This window comes from Crinia signifera, chromosome 9 (genome assembly GCF_055691185.1).
Source record: "Crinia signifera chromosome 9, ASM5569118v1, whole genome shotgun sequence".
In the NCBI taxonomy this organism is placed as follows: domain Eukaryota; kingdom Metazoa; phylum Chordata; class Amphibia; order Anura; family Myobatrachidae; genus Crinia; species Crinia signifera.
The window spans coordinates 117,885,602-117,903,430 of record NC_139225.1 but is presented as its reverse complement, the minus strand read 5'-3'; the positions used below and the strand labels follow the sequence as shown (position 1 = coordinate 117,903,430).

Sequence of the window (17,829 nt, the reverse complement as noted above, 5' to 3'; positions counted from 1 at the left end):
TGACAGGGTCTTAAGGTCAACGTGTGGTATTAAACTTTTTTGTCTGGAATGTCGACACAATTAACATGAACACCAAAACAGTCAACATGGACAGTAAAAAAAAATGTAAAAAACCATGTCGACCTTTTGACTGTCGATCTTGCCCATGTCGACCTAGAAGGGCAAATTTATTAAGCTCGTGAAGTGATAAATTGCCTGTTTTTTATCACCGGCCAATCAGCTCCTAACTGTGAAGTTACAGGCTTGGTTTGAAAAATTACAGGTAGGAGCTGATAGGCCGGTGATAAAAAACAGACACGTTATCACTTCACCATGCTTAATAAATCTACCCCTCAGTCCTGACTACCTAGTGACCCTATCTAGTACTGGTATAAAACCTATTATATAGAACCATTGGGGGCTTAAGGTTTGTGGTGCAAGAAATCAGATGATACAATAATAAGACCTGGAATTGATTCACATTGTACATCATGGCAAAGGCCCCCATACACTATGCAATTTGGTCCCGATTTCACCCAATTCAGATGGATCAGGCAGTGAAATTGGGCCAAATCGCATGTTTAGACACCCGGTCCGACCCGATGCGCTTTCCTAAATCTTATGTGCAGCCGGGCAGGGGACTCGGAGGTGGCTGGCGAGCCAGAGCAGGGAGCTGTGCTCCGGGCAGGTGGATGGAGCAGGGTGGCAGGGATGCTGCTAGTAGGGCAGAGGCAGCTGACTCTGCAGGGGACACAGAGGCGGCAGCACAGTTACCTACCCTCCTCCATTCTGCAGGAGACTCCCTGACATAGCAGCAATCTCCCCTTCTCCCTCATTAGTCTAGCAATCTCCCTCATTTCACCTAGCCCACATTACACTGTTACATTTTTTGGGAAAAAGGGAATGAGAGATAGATACATTTACATTGCATCATCTGCACCATTTCCCAGCACCTACCAAGTATAGTAGCTCTTACGAACTGCTTTGGGGCTCATCTACATTTGGATATAAGTCATTTTAAAAGATTCCTCTAAGATGTAGCAGTACACACCCACGCTTCTAGGTGCCACGTTCACAATCTCTCCATATATGGAACTAGACATGCCCTTTGGGTGGAGCATGACACGCCCCCCTCAATGGGGCGCTGTGCAAAATTCTACTACCAACTGTAATCTCCCTGAAAATAGTTTTCAAAAGTAGGCAAGTATGGGTGGCAGTAACAGAGAGCTGGGCAGGGGGAGCCGGGAGCTGTCGGCGCTTGAAAAAAAATAAAAAAATTGGGAGAGCGCTGAGCCAATCACAGGCTGCCCATTCATTGTATGGGCTTTTTTTCCCCAGTACTGACACCTCCTGGCTCCCCCTGCCCGGCTCTACGTTACTGCCGCCTCTGTGTCACTGTCCCCCGCAGCGTCCCCTACCCGCTGCCTCTGCCCTACTAGCAGCGTCCGCCTCCCAGCATCCCCTGCCCACCACATTGATGTCCGCCGCCCCCCTGCAGCTCCCCAGGAGTTGCATATGATCCATCGCATGCGATGAATCATATGCAAAACTTGGCACATCAAGTGCCTAATAGTGTGTCCCCCTCCTGGGGAGCTGCAGGGGAAATCAGGTCCGACTTGTCCTACTAATGTATGGGGGCTTAACAGTACGAAGAAAGACTTTTTTATAGGACGAGATGAACTACATGCAGCAATAATGCGCTTCTGTATCCGGAAGTATCCTGAATAAGATTTTGGTTTACCTATAAAGATTTGAGCAGTATCATTTTACAAAGGAAAAGATGTGTGCTGCGTAGGGTGCACAAGCCGGCGCTGCCAGGGGTCTTCTGCTAATAGATGACACTTAATAATGGGGTTGTCAATCCCATATAAACAAAAAGCGAGAAAAAGGAAAGTAGTGGCGCTTTGTTTGATGAGAAAACATTGAATGACTTTAATAACAATTTAAATATTAATACATACAATTACATACACAAAAATAAGACATAAAAAAACTGAACACACTAAAATGAAAAAAAGTGCACTAGCACTATAGAGGGCGAGTCCGGAAAGTTGAGAAAGGAGGAAGTTCTGTCTCAGCTAGTAACATTTTACAGTTTACAAACATTTCCTATACATTCTGAAGGTTGTTTTAGCAACAAAAGGAGAATATGTTAAACATAAAAAAAAATTTGCACGGCACAAATCAAACTCAGAAGGGAACGTGCAGAGAATAGGTTCTTACTGTGCTAATTACATGATTGCCGCATTTGCTGTCAATATAAAGCAGTGTGCAAATGGCCAGAAGTAACTAACCTCTTTCAGTCAGAACCACAGGGTTGGGACACAAAGCTTGGTGCATGCAGGTATACCTTTGGAATAAAGCAGTCACACACAGAGCCAAGGGACAGGTTTGGTGTTCACACTGGCTACACGGGTCATTGGTCAAACTTTCAGAGAGCAAGCTCTTAGCCAATCAGCCAGACCTCTTCCAGCACTACACTATAAGAGACACAAGTCAACGCCAGGCACCGCCTCACTAAATGTACCAGTATGTGCTATGACTATTTGAGAGATTTCAATATGGTTACTGGGAATCTCAGGAGTTACACATCAGCCAAATTATAGGGATGTAAATTCACGGTACAAAAATAAATCCCAATCCGTTCAAAGGTTCTTTATATACAATGAGTGGCCAAATTATTATGACCATTTGACACTTATAGGTAGAATGGACATAACTTCACGTTGTTGCCGCTAGAGGCCGAGATAGCTATAAAAAGGGAATGCAGGACAAGTGACCCTTCAATTGCATTGTGTTGCTTGCGAAGAAATGGGCAAAAAATGTGACAACTGAGTTTAAACGCGGGACGATTGTAGGCGCTCGAACCGTCAGAACCAGTATCGGCAAAACAGCTGCACTTGTGTAGTGTTCGAGAGCAGCAGTTATTAATGTTTACAGGGAGTGGACTACCAAGCAGAAAACTGTGTCTCAACGTCAGGCTATTGGTCGGCACAGGCTACTGAATGCTCGATCTGAAAGGAGACTTGTCCAGTCCACAGAAGGGCAACAGTACGTCAAATTTCGGGGAATATTAATCAAGGAGCACCTGTGAAGGTCTCTGAACGAACTGTTCGCCGCACATTACACCGTATAGGCTATGGAAGCCGACGACCTGTTCAAAAGCCTCTACTGTCTGCCTTGAACAAGAGTAGATGTCTCCAGTTCAGAAAGGAGCACAAGGATTGGACCGCAGATGACTGGAAAAGGGTCATGTGGTCCGATGAATCGCGTTTCAATTACATCATGCAGATGGCAGGGAGCGACTATGGAGAAAACAGCACGAAAGCATAGAACCCAACTGCATTCCCACAACACTTCAAGCTGGTGGAGGCAATATTATGGTTTGGGGGGTGTTTTCTTGGCATTTGATTCCTGTGGAACGTCGTCTGAATGGCCAAGGGGGGTATTTGAGTGTAATCGCAAATCAAGTACATCATTCTAGAAAACAATAGTTATGATAGCTAGAATCTGATAAGCTGATATGGGCAACACCTTCACTTTTTATTTTATTAATAATGATTTTATTTATTTACCAATAGTAATCTATCACCCCTAAATCCTCCGGCACCATCTTTTCTTTGATACTACAAAGACTATTGAAACTGGACCCATCTAACTTTCATCACATGCTTCCATTCACGGTTACAGGACTTTTATGGGCTGCACCACTCTGTAACGCCCACCCCCACATAAGACTTCAAACCTTGATAACTTACCTCCAGACATGTCTATCATACTCCTGAAACACCACTGTAACCTTTATAAACTGTCCTGCCCAGTTCCCGTCACACTAAATAATGTTCTTTCTACCACTACACATTTCGCTAACAAATACTGCATCATATAGCCCATCTTGCAGAGTTGGCTGGTCCAATATGTAGCACCTCTCCTAATATACTGAGGTATTATTCAATAAATTGTAAGCATGCGAGTAGGGACTTCTAATTTTTCTGTCTGCCCGTTAATTCTTAGTCAAATTTTATTAGTTTTGCCCCCTGCAGTAAAGCATTATTGAATATGCTGACAGAAATGTGAAGAAAAAGCTCCACGGTACTGTACTTCTTTCAGGGACACAATCTACAATATCAGCTGCAAAATCAAATGTTATCCAGAGCCTTAAAAAGTTTCTAACTTGAAGGAACACTAATTGAGGACAGTCAGGCGAAGAGATTACTGCGCTGTTTATTAACGTTTTTTAAAAACCTCTGATTACGCAATCTTCTATACACAAAACAGTGCTGCGATATAAAATAGAACACTACTCTTACGCCCACAATCCATGGGAGTAGATGCATACAACAACTATCTTAAGCCCCTTACACACTAGGGCCCTTATTCTGGTTCACTCGCAAAGGCAAATTCCTTCTCAAATGGACAAAACCATGTGCACTGCATGTGGGGCAGAGGAAACGTGCAGAACAAGTTACATTTGGGGGAGTTATTTTGTTTCTGTGCAGGGAAAATACTAACTGGTTTATTTTTACACTGCACTATAGATTTCACTTTGAAGTAAAACCCCACCCAAATCTAACTCTCTCTGCACAAGTTACATCTGCCCCACCTGCAGTGCACATGGTTTTGTCCATTTCAAAAGGAATTTGCCTTTCGAGAGTGAACCAGAATAAGGGTCTAGAGGTTATGAGCAATAACATTCATTATATTGCCCAGTATGTACACCTTTAATGTACAATGACCTGTGGACATCCCTTCCGCCACTGGCAAGTGTGTATGCACTTGTTAATGCCGGCACACTGCCGTGTCCAAGCGGCTGCTAATATTGGTGCCCACGGGGAGCATATAGTTTGCACTGAGACGAGTACATTTTATAAGATTTAGCAGTTCATTAACCAATCAAACAAAAGTCTAATACATTCGCATCCTAGGGAAATTTCTGTTTTTAGTAAGGGAAAACCATGAAAACTTTTCTGAGGGAGTAAGATGTGAGCAGTGTTAAATAACCCCTTTTTTCCTGTTTGGCGTTTGCTTTGCAACTAGACCTGCAGATGGAGAGATATTGCTACTGTAGCTTACTTTCCAACAGGAAGAAAAAGAAAAAAGGGTACTTATGTAGTATCTGGGCGTCCGATTTAGAAATCGGATCGCATCGCATGCGACCAAATCGCATGCGACCAAATCGCATGCGATGCAATGGTCAAGATTTTTCCATAGGATTCAATGTTAAAATGGTCTGAGTCCATTTTAACATAGAATTCAATGGGAAAAAGGGGTCCTTTTCCTTTCCCCACTATCCAAGTGGGCATGGAGTTGGATATAAACCTGTGGCGAGCGTAGCGAGCCACCGAGCCCCGCGAGGGGACACAGAATACTTTTTAAGAAGTATGCGTTCGCTCGCCGCGCTTCGGGCTCGGTGGCTCGCTACGCTCGCCACGCTATATAAAATCAACTCTATGCCCACTTGGATAGTGGGGAAATGAACAGGACCTTCTTAACATTGAATCCTATGCAAAATCGCATCGCACCTGATTGTATGCCTTAAGGTAAGGCATACAATCACAAAATCGGACGCCCAGATACTACATAAGTACCGAAAAAAGTCCTCTGTATACCAGTTACCCATAATGCATTTGGCTTGAGCGATTTAGGAGATCTGTCGAGATACACAGGTTGTGACTCCACACCCTTCTAACCATCATATATTGTCTAATGTATACGGTATATCTAGTTGACTGAGAAAAGCTGAATTTATACACACATGGATCGTGTCTGTATAGTCGTCTAGGTCTCTCTTCTAATCTTTTCTTTATATTTTAGGGTTTTCTAGGCTCTGACATTTTCTTCCAACAGAATCATCAGATGCAATATGAACACGAGATCAGGCTTGACATGGCAAGTTACTGGCATAAAAGGGAAAAGAACCACAATTTATAGAAAATTATTTTAGGTTAATGTCTCCTTAAGTTACAGCCACTGCAGAAGGTAAAAGTATAGCTTTCACACAAAAACTATGTCAGGTCAACCCACGACCTCGCTCTATGAGAAAGTGTCTACTAGGGTCTACTAAATGCCAAGGCCTCGAGCCTGATTGATACCAGGGTTATTCCCGGGCTGCCTGCAGAGTGTGACGTACAACCAAGGTTTATCGAACCAGGGGCCAAATGTAAAAGGGTGAGAGTTTCAGAAAGTGAGAGATTTTGGGAGAGTTTTCCCATGTTTTTTAAAACAGCAATCAATTATACTGCAAACCCAGGTTGATTTTGCCATGTAATTGATTGCCGCTTTAAAAAACATGGGAAAACTCTCCCAAAATCTCTCACTTTCTGAAACTCTCACCCTATTACATTTGGCCCCATGTTTCCTTTCAAAGCTGACTGACTCCCTACCTGTATTCCCACCTCAAGTACGTGTCTAGTGACCTGCAGGGCCGACACGGGTTCAGTTTGAAACGCATCAACAATGTTCCCTCTAATTTTACGAAGGCTGTGTGCGGCAAAAGATATTGTCTGTGCAACTTTGGAAGGAAATGTACATTTTTGTGCATCACATAACATATACAGGCCTAGGTGTCGAGTTCTGTTGAGTTAATAAAGCAATTTGAATGTTTACAGACTTCACACACACACACACACCACACATATAGGCTATAGCAGTGATTTTCAACCTTATTAAACTCGTGGCACACTAAACAAGATTTTAACCTTTGTGCGCTCCGTTGTAATTTCTGTGCGCGGGCTCAGAGGGAACACTGCTTGGGACCAATGTGCAGTTCGATACATCCCAACATGACCCTCTCCAGGAGGGGCACAATGCTCTATTCCTGGATTTCCCTCTTAATGTATGATGGCTATCACCTGTGTTGAACACCTTTCTTATCAATTAAACTGGTGAGAACAGGTGATGTCAATCATACATTAAGGAAGAAGTCCAGGAACAGAGCATTCTGTCCCTCCTGGAATTGGTCATGTTGGGAGGTATGTATAGGACATATGAGCGAGGACCAGTGTTCAATAACCCAGAAAAAAAGCAAGGATAAATCCCTGAAAGTGGTATTGGAGGGTTATACTTGAAATACAAACACACATAGTGGTGCCAGATATGAATACAATAGGTAGTGCAACAGACTTCTAAGATACAAAAACTACACCAACAAAATGTTGTGGAACGCCATCCTTCACACAAGCCGTCTTCTAGAGACTTTAAGGCACAGTGAAAATCTATTCTCAAAAACCCTCATTACCTGGCTAAGCAAGTACCACGCCTCTACACAAAATCACACATTTACAGGTGTGCTTTTCCCATTCTCAATCAACCTGAAACCAACACAAACATTAATGTGACTGGAAGCACTTCCAACCTGGCTGTACCAAAATGCAAAATAGGGCACTTAACTTCATGTATCAAACTCTTACCCTGTAGATTATAAGCCTCCCAACAGGACGCTCTTACCTCTGGCAGGCTATACCCGGTCTCATTTTATTAGTCTTGTTCCCAATTATAAGGAAATAGCCGGGCACTAGATAAATCAAGGTTATACTGTATCTAAAAAAAAAAAACTAGGTTATATCTCAAAAAAAAAAAACCTATTACATAATCTTCTAAAATAAATCTACACGAGTTATTATAAAGTGCTGCTGAAGCCATGGCAACTAAACTGCATAACTGGCATCTAAATCTGGGATTCTTTACAATCAAGGCGCATCATGAATAATTCCCCACAAGTTACAGTGTGCAACAATATTTAAGCACTTCAACATTAAAACGGTTCACCTAATATTAATAAATAAATCAACAAAGCAATTCTGTTGACAAACCGAATAAATTGTTTCAAAATAGTTGAGAGCGACACTTTCCCTGTTCTCCCGGACATATGAAACATTATAAATGTAACTAAATTGAAGAAAACTCTTGTCTGCTAGGGAACATGTGAAACTAGCGATAATATTTCTAGTCATAACATTTTCTTATGATGAAGTCATCCAGCAATCACAAGGATAATCACACTGCGAAGCAGCCTTTGGCTACAAAAAGTTCTCTTTCCCCAGTTTTGCGTGAGAAATAAAAGCTTGTTAAAGACTGATAGAAAACGAGACCAGCACTGAACTGATACGGTGACATGTAATTAAAAATATTTCTTTATTAAATAAATACCCAAAAGGGGACACCAGCCAAAAGGGAAATTAAGCTGGTTTATTGCTAACTTGAGCCAAGATGCGTACTTGGCATGCAAACAGGAGATAAAAAGATGAATAAGCGTTCCAAGAAACATTAGTATCACAATATTCATTGCTTTGATAACTCAATTTCACAAGCCACAAATATGTACTAAAAAGTTAAAAAAAATGTTGCGAATATAGAGTTTGCAGTTTTAAAAAATATATAGATAGTTCTTGTCAAGTCTTACCCATCTCTCCCCAATCATCTGAAGGCCGGTGATCTTGCAGAACAGTTTTTCCCACAGAGTTCAGTAGAAGCATTATATTGTGTTATACAGGAGAGGAATGGACTGACTAAATCTCACTTGTGTTTACAGCTTGCAACACTAGATCTTTGCAATAATATGGAGCTTCAGGTAATGGGAGGGATCTCAGAGTAGTTGCTGCCCATTTGCTACATGTGGGGGCAAGCTAGAAATGAACAGGTCTAGAAATGGGTATGCCTCTAAATTGAGATCAAGAAGAGTATCCCATGCAAAGTAGATGGTCATTAAATCTATTTATACACAACCACTCTTGGGTTACCCCCGAAAAAAGGAATATTAGCTTGAACTAAGCAGCATAGCCATTTTAACTATAGCTATTGTGTCAAATAACTTCTGTTCTCATGAGAGATTTTGAATAGCCAATTATATTAGTAAGCCCTTTCACTTAACATGTATTTGGTCATTCAATGTAGCACTACCACCCAGCACATTTTTTGGAAGGTTCCCCCTTTCACCAGCCGAAGTCCCAGGAAAAGCTGCTGCATGTAATCCGGAAGTGACAAAAACACTCAAGATCACAAAGTTTAAAATTTCAATAGAGGCCACTTGATGGACCAAATTACTCCTTTGTGTGCTAAAAGATGTCATAACAGAAAGTGAAAGCAATTTTTGCAGTTTCAGTGATTTGTTCTAAACTTGCTGGATGGTAGTTGCAAAATTCTAGTGGGCTAAGGGACCTTTCCTTCACTATCTACACCACCACTGGTTGCCTTTAGCCACGCCACCATTGGTCGCCTTAGTAACCAGGGGGCGAGCGAAACGGAGTGAGCCACCGTGCCCGAAGCGTGGCGAGCCCGCAAGGGTCCGTTTGGGACCCTTGTTCTGAGCTTGCTCCTCCTCTCTCCTCCCCTGTGACATCAGGAGGTCCCTTAAGGCCCCCATACATTAGGCCGACTTGTCCTAGGGACAAGTCGGACCCAATTTACCTGCGAGCCGCCCGGCAGCTCCCCGGGAGGCTCACATACAATTTGGCATTTGGCACTTGATGTGCCATTTTTTACATGGGATAAATCGCATGCGATTTATCCCATGTAAAAAAAAACCCGGGGAGCTGCAGGGCGGTGAGGAGTAGTGGGGGCGGGCAGCGGCAGTAGTGGGGGCGGGCAGCGGCAGTAATCGGTGGTGGGGGCGGGCGGCGGGTGTGGTGAGCGCTGCTGACCTGGCCTGGCAGTGTACTTACACATAGCAGCAGCGGGGACGGGACGCGTAGTGGCGGCTATTAGATTTTTAAAATACTTGTCAAATGACCGGCCGCTCTCTGATTAGCTGAGAGCTCTCCGGCCAATCAGAGAGCGGCCGGTCATTTGACAAGTATTTTAAAAATCTAATAGCCGCCACTGCGCTGCCCGTCCCTGCTGCTGCTATGTGTAAGTACACTGCCCGGCCAGGTCAGTCAGAAGCACTCGCCGGCGCTCAGGGACCCACTGCCCGCCCCACTCCCGGTGTCTGCATGCATATGCCTGTCAGGTGGCAGGCATATGCATACAGGGAGGTCGGACGTGATCGTATGTACAGACCGTCCGACCTCCCTGATCCGGTCCGATGCGCACGGGACCGCGGATCGGATCAGATATCACACACATACGATTTTGGGCCGATTTCACCCGATTATCGGCACAAAGTGCCGAAATCGGATGAAATCGTCCCAAAATCGCATAGTGTATGGGGGCCTTTAGTCCACATCAATTTAGACCTAACCCTTGCTGGATATTGGGAGAGGGAGCTGCGAAGACAGAGATTGGAGGTAGGAGCAGATAGGGACTGGGGGTGGAGAGTTTGTGGACTAAAAACTGTCACACCTCAAAGTGGAAGTACTTTGCAAAAGCTGTCCTTTTGATAGGCTTTTCACTAGTATCATTTAAACAAAATTAAATTACCCGGGCACACAAATCCCCTCTTGGTGCATAGCAGTGTGTATAAAGTGCAATGGCTTTAATGTCGTTATATTATTTATTATTTTATGTATTAACAGTTTCTTATATAGCGCACACATATTCTGCAGCGCTGTACAGAGTATAATTGAACACTTATATCAGTCCCTGCACCAGTGGAGCTTACAATCTATATTCCCTACCACATGCACACACATTCATTCTAGGATTCATTTTGTTGGAAGCCAATTAACTTAACAGTATATTTTTGGGTTGTGGGAGGAAACCCACGCAAGCACAGGGAGAATATACAAACTCCACACAGTTAGGACCACGGTGGCAATCTAAGCCATGACCTCAGTGCTGTGAGGCAGTAATGCTGACCATCACACCATACATACTGCCCTGGTCTAGATAGATCTCCCGATATAATCCTAATAATTTCGGTGGTGACTGTACAGAAAAGGACCACATTTATTTGTTAATACAATGGATGTGGTCCAAAATGATGCACTTCAGGTGCTTTACTTAGTTATCCAATATAAAAAGGATCAAACTGCAATTTCAGCATTTGTGGCCAGGATCAGTCTAAGGGCTCAATTCAACTGCGATCGTTCCCTAGAGCGATGGTGTGGCTCTGCGCATGCAAGTATCCGCTGTACCAACGCCTTCGGCAACTATCGCAGCCGCCGAGGCATTCGAGTAGGTTGGGGAGGGGGGGGGTGGTGTCTGGAGGGGAACACCCAGCATTTTATGGGTATTCCTCTGCGAAAGCAGGTGGGCCGCCCACTCTATGTCGAACACCGAAGGAAATAAAAGTCAGTTCAGATGGACTAATATAGAAGAAATCATTAGATGGACGGCGGCCGTCAAACGATTTCTCTCCCCGGACGCATGCAAGGGGATGTGTTCGTATACATCCCCTCGCATGATACCGAGGGGGGGTGTCTAGTATACAGAGGGTTGCTTAACTTTGGCACAGAACAGATATGGGATTGACCCAGTAGACACAGGCATTGCATGCACCAGGGTCTTGTAAAGGCGCATACACTGGTTACAGACCGACCAGGAATCAAAATGAATTCTTATTTATTGGTAGAATATCACTTCCATAGTATATAAAAACTCTTATGGGGAATAGCACATGCAGGTAAAATCTAGTTAGATCACCTAGCACAGTGGTCACGGAACTCGGCCCTCATTACCCCACGCAGTGCATGTTTTGCAGGTCTCCTCACAGAATCACAAGTGAAATAATTACCTCCACCTGCGGACCTTATAAAATGTGTCTGAGTAATTAGTACACCTGCGCACCTGCTGGGTTACCAGCATAACATGCACTGTGTGGGGTAATGAGGACCGAGTTCCCTGACCACTGACCTAGCAAGTGCATACAAAACATTAGTTAGCACGGATCGCTTCACACACATCGCTGTGTAGGCAACACCGGTCGCCTAGCATAAATCTCGTAGCACACTTCTCAACGTGTGTATGCCCCATTAGTCTTCTGAGACCACGGCACCAGACAACTAGTAGGTCTGTTCTCCTCGCTGTGGGACATTTTAGTCCCGGAGCACAACTTTAGTCCAACAGAAACTTTTTGAGCCAAGTGTTACAGTGCCTTTAAGTAGTTCAACTGTGACTCTCTTGTTGATGAGCCATAACCACATCAACAGGACACATTCACACATACTCCCCACTCAGTGATCTGCATGACCTACCAATCATGATCAGAGAGGCTTTTATTTTCTAGTAACCAAATCAGAGCACTTATACTTCGACTCTGTGTGCGTTAGTAACTTTGTGCTGCAACATTCTCTAACTATGATATTGCGGCAGAAGGCGGCCACCTGTCAATCCAGGGAAATGTATCATTATGTAAGTTCTTCAGAGTGCAGGTATCCGAAACCTGTCCCACTGAGTACTAATCGGGGAGTGGTGGTGGTGAGGGGGGGTTAGAAGTCAGACTTGTCACACACTGCACATTCTTTGGAGGAACTGTTACACTGTACAAAGGATTTTGAAATCTACATGGTTGCTTCCCGTTTAGTAGGAAATGATGGCTGATGTGTGCAGATACACCAAATGGGGTATTGGGACAAACCCTGATATCATGGTGCTGGTGACACAGGCAGGGACTGGGGGGGTGTAGTAAGTAGATGGGACATACCCCTGATATCATGGTGCTGGTGACACAGGCAGGGACTGGGGTAAGTAACTGGGACATACCATTGACAGAATGGGGCTGGGGCGTAACTAGCTAGGACATATCCCCGACAGCATGATGCTGGTGACACAGGCAGAGACTGGGAGGGGTGGGGTAAATAGATGGGACATACCCCTGACAGCATGGTGCTGGTGACACAGATCACAGGCAGGGACTGGGGTAAGTAACTGGGACATACCCCTGACAGCATGTCACAGTCAGGGACTGGGGGGGGGGGGGTGTAGTAAGTAGATGGGACATACCCCTGACAGCATGGGGCTGGTGACACAGGCAGGGACTGGGGTAAGTAACTGGGACATACCCCTGACAGCATGATGCTGGTGACACAGGCAGGGATTGGGAGGGGGGTAAGTAGATGGGACATACCCCTTACAGCATAGTGCTGGTGACACAGATCACAGGCAGGGACTGGGGGGTAACCAGGACATACCCCTGAAAGCATGGTGCTGGAGACACAGGCAGACTAGGGGGTAATTAACTGGGACATACCACTGACAGCATGGTGCTGGTGACACAGGCAGGCACTGGGGGGGTAAGTAACTGGGACATACCGCTGACAGCATGGTGCTGGTGACACAGGCAGGGACTGGGGGGTAATTAACTGGGACATACCGCTGACAGCATGGTGCTGGTGACACAGGCAGGGACTGGGGGGGTAAGTAACTGGGACATACCCCTGACAGCATGGTGCTGGTGACACAGGCAGGGACTGGGGGGTAATTAACTGGGACATACCCCTGACAGCATGGTGCTGGTGACACAGGCAGGGACTGGGGGGGTAAGTAACTGGGACATACCCCTGACAGCATGGTGCTGGTGACACAGGCACAGGGCATTCTAATAACCACATCTAAGAAGCCAGTGCCATTGCCACACCAGAGTACCTTCCCTCAGCCACTGACAGCCCATGCTGGGACTTGTAGTGCCACGACCGGTGCCCGGCTGCTATTTCCCCCCAATGATTTGTCCTTGAACGAGCCCCAGCGTCCCCTAGCAGCCACCACTTACCGCTCCTGCTGTAGTCCCGCCGGTAACACCTCCCCCCTGGTCACCGGGTAGTCCATGGCGTCCCAACAGCAGGGAGTCTGCCAAGAGAGAGAGAAGAGTCAGAGCGGCCCACACCTCTCAGCAACTGGGCGCCCACCCCCAGTACCGACTGCCGCAAACTTCATACCGGACACCTCGCCGCTGCCTCACGGTCACGGTGCGGGCGACACTCGGATCAGTTGGGAAAAAAAAAAAAAAGTTATTTCACTGCCACTGAGCAAACTGTGCAGTCGGGGCGGGACGCTGAGGCGCGCTCCCGCGACTCTGTTGTGCGCACTCCCACCAGTCCTGGTGCGCCGCCCGCTCTCGCACAGGCCTTGCCTGGTGACGTCAGCACACCCCGCTTAGCGGCGGCGATAACAACAATACGAACAGGTTGTGTCCGGGCGCAGCGGGAGGGGGCGTTGCTTACGCGCTACAGCAATGACCGATCAGGGGGTAAGGATCGGATTGCTCATTGGTCCGAGCTGGGGAAGGGGGCGGAGACTAGTTCGTGGCGTCTCGCCTATTGGCCGCCTCCCGCTCTCTCCAGCTGCCTGGAAACAGCTGACGCTACATATGCAGTATGGGAGCCGGGCTATAATTAGCTCATTGGACAGCAGTGTCGGCAGCAGCTTCAGCTTCACATTTCACATATCCCTTCCTGCTGCAATGACAGGGCACTTACCATATGACATCCCTTTAAACCGGGAAACTCATGTATTACACGGTGCCTGTTTAAGTCATAAGTGTCCCAACTGCTGAGAAATTGTTAAATAAAGTTTTAAATATATTTTTAATAATAGTTTATTAGCTCCCTTGGGGTGCCTCGGGACACTTGCTGGGGTGCCATGGGTTGGTGGTCCTGGACCAATTCAAATTATTTGTGATCAATTATTTATGGACAAAACCAGTGCTGGTGGCTGCCAATCATAAAATATGTGTACAATCAGAAGCAAATCCTGCTCTTTAAACATAACTGAACCTTAAGGTGCCCACACACTAGAAAGATCTGCGATCGTAAGATGTGCACCTAAATTATCCTTGAAATCTTTTGTCCGTCCTGTAGCGGGGATCCGGGCAGTGGCGGTTGGGAGCTTGTAGCGCTATTTGCCGGGCGGCAGGGCATGAATTGCTGCTGAACTTCAAAACATAACTATTCAAAACTTCATATTGAAAAGACTGGCCGGACACTGTTTGGCTGAATTCTCTAAGCCAACCAGCATCCAGCCAGTCTTTTCAAAATGTTTACAAATTCATCAACGGCACGATTAATATATAAATTGGGTACATTGTACCCTAGAGGTATACATTGCTTTTTTATACATCTGATTTTTTCCAGATTTTTTTTCTTTGTAGAGTTTTTAATATTTGTTTTTTTTTATGTGATGTGTCTATATGGTCTCACCTCCAACTGCTTTTACTGCTTGAGATGTGCGGTAAAGTTATACAGTATATGTCTGGACTTGGACCTTTGCTATAGTTAGCTGAATAAACTTAAGGATGTGTCATATGAGTTTTCAATTTATGTTTATGCATACCTCCCAACTGTCACGATTTCCGCGGGAACGTCCCGATATTCGGGGACGTTCCCGCGTCCCGCCCGGGGCCGCCATTGTCCCGCGGTGGGGGGGACAGTTGGGAGCCCCCCCAGCTTGCCGAGAATAGATGCTGTGCGCATGCGCACAGCATCTATTCAGCGCCGACGAGCGGCGAAAATGGGGTGTGAGGCCACGCCCCCTTTTCTCGAAGCCACGCCCCCTTTTCGGGAGCGCACGCGGCTTCGCCGCGCGAACGTCCCGACCTCCCAACTTCAAAAGTTGGGAGGTATGGTTTATGTATTTGCCTTTAAGATGAGTCTATGAGATTATGTATATTAGGTGTATCATGATGTTTAAACACTGTATCAACAATTTTGTAATTCTGCTTATGCTTTGGATGTTGGTATCTATCATTTTTCATTACTAATTGGTTTCAGGGGATCCGTTTAGCATACGGGTTGTTGCGATGCAGGCAGTCAGAATACTGACGCTGGAATTTGGTCACTGGTCAGGACACCAGGCACCAGGAACCTGATATTGCTCACAATTCTGGTGCCGGAATTCCAACTGTTGTAATCCTGATCGTAGGTAAAACAGGTAGGGAATTGGGGTTATGAACTGAGGGGGGAGGATTAGGGTTAGGCTGAAGGGGAGAAAGTTAGGGTTAGGCTGCATGTGGGGAGGGTTAGGTTTAGGGGGGAGGGTTAGCATACACATCTAAAAGGTGTCTGAATCCTGACTGTCGTTATGCAGCTATTGGTCCATCCCAATTTCTGTTCATATGTTTTTTTATTACACTATGTTTTAATAGATGCTACGGCAATGGGCAACCGTAAGTGATGTCTCTCCTCCAGTCCCAGATGCTGCTGATCCATGTGGTTGTGGGCATCGTATAAGGTAAGCATGCTATTTGTCAAGATACTCCATACTTGCCACCTCTCATGGTAGCTGTGGGAGACTCCCAATTTTTCAGGTAGTCCCCTGCATCCCCTGAAGGCGGATTTCCCACATTTTCCATTCTTCCTAGTGAAGTGGACAGGATGCAGAGATTATACCATTATTCGGAACTGGAAATAGAGGGGGATATGTTAATTATACCAAATTGCCTTATTTAGTCCGGCAGGGCCTAATGAGGCAAGTGCCTAGGCCTGCTCCCCAAAGTGACCAACTGCATCTCCTCTCTGGGCTTCTGCTGAAGAGAGGAGAGCTGAAAAGTTGGCAAGTATGGGATATATCCTGAAAACAGGGCTGGCAACAGAATTTTTGGGGCCCCATACACTAATATATCCCCCCCCCCCCCCCTTTCACACCCATGCACTTCCTTACCCTGTGGCCTGCGTTCTATCACACTGATGTGCTCCCCCAGACCACGGTCTGTGTTTTAAAACACTGATGTGCTCCTTCAGCACCCAGCCTGCACTCTATCACACTGATGCACTCCCTCACCCTGTGGCATGTATTCTATCACACTGATGCACTCCCTCACCCTGCAGCATGCGTTAAATCACATAGTGATGCACTCCCTTACTCTGCGGCATGCGTTCTATCACAATGACGCACTCCCTCAGCCTGTGGCCTGCGCTCTATCACTCTGACACACTTCCTCAGCCTGAGGCCTGCGCTCTATCACACCGACGTACTCCCTCACCGTGCGCTCTATCACACTGACGTGCTCCCTCAGCTGGTTACTCTACATTTCCTACACTACAAAGTGCCCAGAGGCGCCAAGAAGGGGGAAGTGGGTACTAACAGAGGCATAACTAGAATGATGAGGCCCCATAGCAAAATCTTGGATGCCCCCCCCCCCCGTCATTACAATGCCCTTGGGGGGGGGTTGCTCCAGAAGAAAAAGTGAGAGATGGTGTCTGGAGAGAAACAGTGCCAGTAGAGTTGGCGAGAAAGACTGTCAGAGAGGGTGTCGGGAAGAAACAGGGCTAGAGAGAGCACAGGTAAGAGAGAGGGGTTGGAGAGAGAGAGGGGAAAGAAAGAAGGAAGAAGCGTGGGGAGGAGAGAGGACTAAGACTAGGGGCAGAGAGACAGGTGGAGTCAGAGCCAGCCCTAGCCTAAATGATGCCCTAGGCAAGATTTTGGCTGGTGCCCCCTAGCACCGCAACTACTTCCGCCTCTGACCCTGCTCCCCTTTCCCAGCACCATCAACCCTCATCATAACAGTCATCATTTTGGTGCTCCTACCCGCATATTTTAAATAGAAGCAGTGCACACATTTGGTGCGCAGCCCAAACAGGGGTGTGTTCTTGCTGGGAAGGGGCATAGCCACCCAATAGTACCCCCAATTCAAATTATGCCACACAGTAGTGCCACTTTATTCACATTATATCATGCAATGGTGTCCCTTATTCACGTTACCTCACACAGTAGTACCACTTTACCTTATATACATTACTCCTCACATTATTCACATTATACCCTTAGAAAATATTGTATTTTAAGCACCTCCATGGCCACACTGCAACCCAGCACAAAGCAGTGTGTGCTGGGCAGAGGAGAAGAGCTGCAGCTGCTGCTGTCACTTAAGGGGAGGGGGCCGGGGCCCCCACTGGGCCCTTCCATCAGACTTTGGCCTGGGTAATTTGTACCCCCTACCCCTTTCTCTCGGCACCCCTGATAATACCACACAGTAATGCCCCTTACACATGATACACATTATTAATGTCCCTTACACATTATGCCAACCTTTATTAATGC

General features: G+C 46.1%; 1 protein-coding gene across 1 annotated transcript in view; it reads right to left on the bottom strand.

Moving 5' to 3' along the window:
* Positions 1 to 13,997, bottom strand: part of LOC146035887 (kelch-like protein 13) — a 65,908-nt gene extending 51,911 nt beyond the window's left edge. The window contains exons 1-2 of the mRNA XM_083159584.1: positions 13,731 to 13,997; positions 13,565 to 13,641 (exon numbers count right to left, since the gene is read on the bottom strand). Coding sequence (XP_083015710.1) covers positions 13,565 to 13,620 — 56 coding nt within the window. The 5' untranslated portion in view covers positions 13,621 to 13,641; positions 13,731 to 13,997. The remainder of the gene's footprint in view (positions 1 to 13,564; positions 13,642 to 13,730) is intronic.
* Positions 13,998 to 17,829: the final 3,832 nt, after the last annotated feature.